At 44.0% G+C, this 4,269-nt stretch overlaps 1 protein-coding gene across 1 annotated transcript; it reads right to left on the reverse strand.

The window, feature by feature from the left end:
* Positions 1–281: 281 nt before the first annotated feature.
* Positions 282–1,164, reverse strand: LOC145126480 (uncharacterized). Its single transcript, XM_079061840.1, has 3 exons — positions 1,157–1,164; positions 914–1,086; positions 282–844 (listed from the first exon to the last, which is right to left on the reverse strand). The coding sequence occupies exons 1-3, from the start codon at positions 1,162–1,164 to the stop codon at positions 282–284; spliced, it is 744 nt and encodes a 247-aa protein (XP_078917966.1).
* Between the last annotated feature and the right edge of the window lie 3,105 nt (positions 1,165–4,269).

Raw genomic sequence — 4,269 nt, forward strand, 5'->3', positions numbered from 1 at the left:
CAAGATGCACCCTTAAGATGGTCGAACAAATCGTTAATCCTCGGGAGCGGGTAATAGTTCTTCACCGTTAGTTTATTTAACACCCGATAGTCAATATACATCCTGTGCGAACCGTCCTTCTTCTTCACAAACAGGATCGGTGCTCCCCACAGAGAACTGCTCGGACGAATAAAACCCTTGTCTAGCAGCTCCTGCAGCTGTGTATATAAATCCTGCATCTCAAGCGGTGCCAGGTAATACAACGCTGTGGCTATCAGAGCCACACCAGGTACCAAATAAATCTAAAACTCAACCTGCCTATCGGGAGGCACCCCTGGTAAATCCTCGGGGAAAACATCAGGAAAATCATGCACAATGGGTATCCTGCTTAGCTTTGTCGTGTGCTCAACTTGTGTGTCAGAAACATAAGCTAGAAACCTGGTACAAACCTGCTGCAGATATCTCCTGGCCCTCGCAATTGAACAGGGAGCTGACCCATGCGAAGTACTCTCACCAGTAATAACCAGTTCTCCCCTACTTGGGGTTCGAACTGTCACCAACTTCCGCTCATAATCAATCACGACCTCATTGAGGCCTAACAAATCCATCCCAATTATAACCTTCAATCCTCTCAAGGGAATCGACACCAAATCAATGAACCTTTTGCTAAACATGTTTAGGGCACACCCACGGAAAATCCTATAAGCACTCACGGTACGGCCATCTGCAATCTCCACCTCTAAATAGGAATCCAAAGTCCCCAGAGTGTCTTGAAAATTCTTACTGACCGCAAGAGATACGAAGGATCGGGTAGTCCCCGAATCAAACAGAACATGAGCAGACAAACCATTGACCAAAAAGGTCCCTATACAAGATCATAATAAACAAGAGCATAAACAAGGAAAGCAATAAAAGATAGGGTTAGAACACATACCAGTAACTACATCTGGCGCTGCACGAGCGTCATCGGTGGTCAGCTGAAAAGCCTTGCTCTTCACCACAAGAGCCACCGCCTTGACCTGGCGGCCATCGATAATCCTCAAGGTGGCTAGCGCAGGCACCACCACTGTTCCCCCAGATAATGTTGGACAATCGACATTTTTATGGCTGGTGTAACATCCAAATTTTCAAGGACAAAAATTTCATTTTTAATTAAGTAATTTATAAAATAGTTTACCAAAACATTGCAAATGTTACACCAATTTATAAAAACCATAATATCGTGTTTCAAAACCATATCATCAAAAGTAAGGAAAAATTAGAGTACAATCCCAGAAAACTCCATGCGGAAATTATGTGTGGGTGTGATGTGCTGCTACACCGTCGGCTCCTTCCCCTTGGATGAAGATGTACCTGAATCCAAAACTGAAACTATAAGCACAAAGCTTAGTGAGTTCCCCCACCATACCACATACCAAACAACATACATATCGCCGGGAAATTCTGGGGTGCCCGACCTACCCATGTCAAGCCGTTCTGGGGTGCTGACCTACCCATGTCAAGCCGTTATGGGGTACTGACCTACCCATGTCAGGCCATTCTGGGGTGCCGACCTACCATCCGGTCTGTTTCAACCGGTCATGGGGACTATTTCACCCCTACTGCTAGCATATAATATCATATCATAATCATGTTGTCCGACATATCTGGGACGTCCGACCTACTCATTGGTCCTAGCGACCAAATCGGGGACTAGTCCCATCCTACCGATACTATCACATGTAACACATCATGTTAGCATACACACATAACAACCATAGCAAACCAGAAAACTATCACAAAGACAATCGTCTCAACTAAACAACTATTAGTGGGCCGACCTTGGTGCCTTAGACCCACTTCTACTGGAAGGTAACTCACCTCAATGTCGTGTAGTGTCTGAACTGTCCTTGGCATGAAAATAGACTCTCCTCGACTCCTCAATCCATACACGAGAAACCTTATAAGTTATCAATTTGTACTTGTAACCCTTACTACGGTCAACTAAAATCCCGATCAAAGTCAACTTTGGTCAAAGTTAACATCCAGTTGATTGACTCGCCGAGTTGGTCTACCAACTCGTCGAGTCCATACTCCTCCAACTCAATTACAACTCCCGACTCTACTTGTCGAGTCTAGCAAGAACTCGACGGGTTCTCTTTCCACCATAATATCGGGACCATCTTCAACCGACTTGCCGAGTTCATCCTTGAACTCTTCGAGTTTATTTCCCTCATATGAATGTGTCTAGTCTATGACTCGCCGAGTTGTATGAACAACTCGTCGAGTCCATCTTCATGGGTTGGGAGATTGCCTTGGACTCGCCGAGTCTGTTCATACACTCACCGAGTCCTATGATTTCTAGGTCCAAAACAAACCCTTAGCAGGTTAAGTGTTCCTCCCACTCAACCAAAACCATTTCCAGAAGATGTTTTGGGGGAAAAAGCGTCCCGACTCGCCGAGTCACTCAAGTGACTCGCCAAGTCCCTCTTTGTCCAAAACTATACAGTCGACTATAATGGGTCTTAACGCGTCAAGACCATAGATCTGGCCTCCTAGGGTCCATTTTATACGTAAAGCTTCAAACTTGATGTACATGCATAGGGTCTTTGGCTCAAAAATCCATAGAAAGGGGTTTGTATGATGCATGGATCTCCCATGCCCATAAAGTTGGCACCTTTATGCCATGGGAACCCTCATAGATTCCAGATCTGAAGTTCTTATCCCAAAATCATGGTTGCATCCAAGAATGGCTCCAAAATGGCTTCCAAAAACCCTAAGTTACTCCAAAAAGAGTATCTAATGAAAGAAGAAGCAAGGTCTGGACTTTTACCTCCAATAAACAGGAAATGAAGCAAAACCTCTGGATCTCTTTGCTCCTTCTGAAATCCCAAGCTCCTTCTTCTTCTCTTCAACCTTCTAACTTGCACAAAATAGCACAAGAAGCTCAAAATCACTCAAAAAGTATACATACCTGTATTCATACTAAAATCAGTGTCACTAGGACAGAACAAAAGTATTACGATTGTTGGACATCACAAGTGGACTTAGAGACATATGGTCAACCCTGGGAAGATGTAGCCTGATCAACTACATTATCCGAGGAGTGATTAGCATGTGCCTAAGTGTGGTTGTGAGGTTGCAACAAGTCTAAAAACTTACCAACACTACTACAACGAGAACAGTAGAACGGAACATAAACTTAAAATACTATAGGAGTATTTTGTGTGACTATTAATTACTTATCTGAGAACTAAAAAGGTCTTTATTGGTATGTCAATAGTTGCGGGGTGGATACATTAAGGTTATAGGTAACTAGGATGGTATAGACTTAGAATCTGTGATCTTTGCTCTACTTCTTGTTCCTTGTTTGGTTGTGGGCTTAGAGTTAGGGTCACTTATTCGAAGGTCTATCCTGTCTAGGTTACATATGACTGGTATGCACTACGCAAATGTTGGAGTAACTAATAAAGATCATCTTATAATTATCTAGTTAGTTCGTCTATTAATTATTTCCTTATCCCTTTTCTTGCGTAGATATAATGGCTGGATTCCATATTCCCGAAGACCCGTACTATCCCAACCACGGCAATGCAGGATGGCTGGGAGAAGAGCCAGAAGATGATCACCCAATCCCTTTGGATGATCACGAAGCTGAAGGCTTTTCTGATGGTTCTGAGTCAGAGCCTGAAGTCAACAACCTACCCCCAGCTGCTCAAGACCCAAACCTGAACCCTCGTCCAGCATTTCAAGGCCCCACTCCTATGTGGGCCACAAACTTGAATAGATGTAGTCAGGAACAGGGTCAACCCATACCCTACAATGGAGACAGAAGCTTCTACAACCTCACAGAAGGAGGTTCAGCTGACAGGGTCCTACCCATCATGGTTCGTAGGATTCCTCAGAACACCAAGCAAGGTCGAGCAGCTATTGACCGAGTCGTAGAGATTGACGCCAACTCTGGCGTTAACACTGTCCGCATTCGCCAACTAGAGACTGCTCATGAAAGGACTCAGGTCCGCAATGCAGTTCTACAGAGGGAACTTGCTGAAACCCAAGCTGAAGTAATGGAACTTCGAGCTCAACAGGCAAGGTCTGAAGGCATATGAGGGACATAGAACGTCTACTATCGGATTCAAGAACTCACTCTAGTAGTTCTCGTCGCCGTTAGAGTCTCATCGAATTCCCTTTTGGATGTAACCTAGTTAGTGTAAAAACTCTAGTCTAATTTCCTATCTTTGTAAATCTTAGACCCGTTAGGTCTTGATTTGGTAGTAGTCTGTCAAAATTTTCCATCTTGGTTGACGTAAG

Source organism: Lactuca virosa, chromosome 7, assembly GCF_052849685.1.
Source record: "Lactuca virosa cultivar CGN04683 chromosome 7, Lactuca_virosa_CGN04683_v6, whole genome shotgun sequence".
Lineage (NCBI taxonomy): Eukaryota > Viridiplantae > Streptophyta > Magnoliopsida > Asterales > Asteraceae > Lactuca > Lactuca virosa.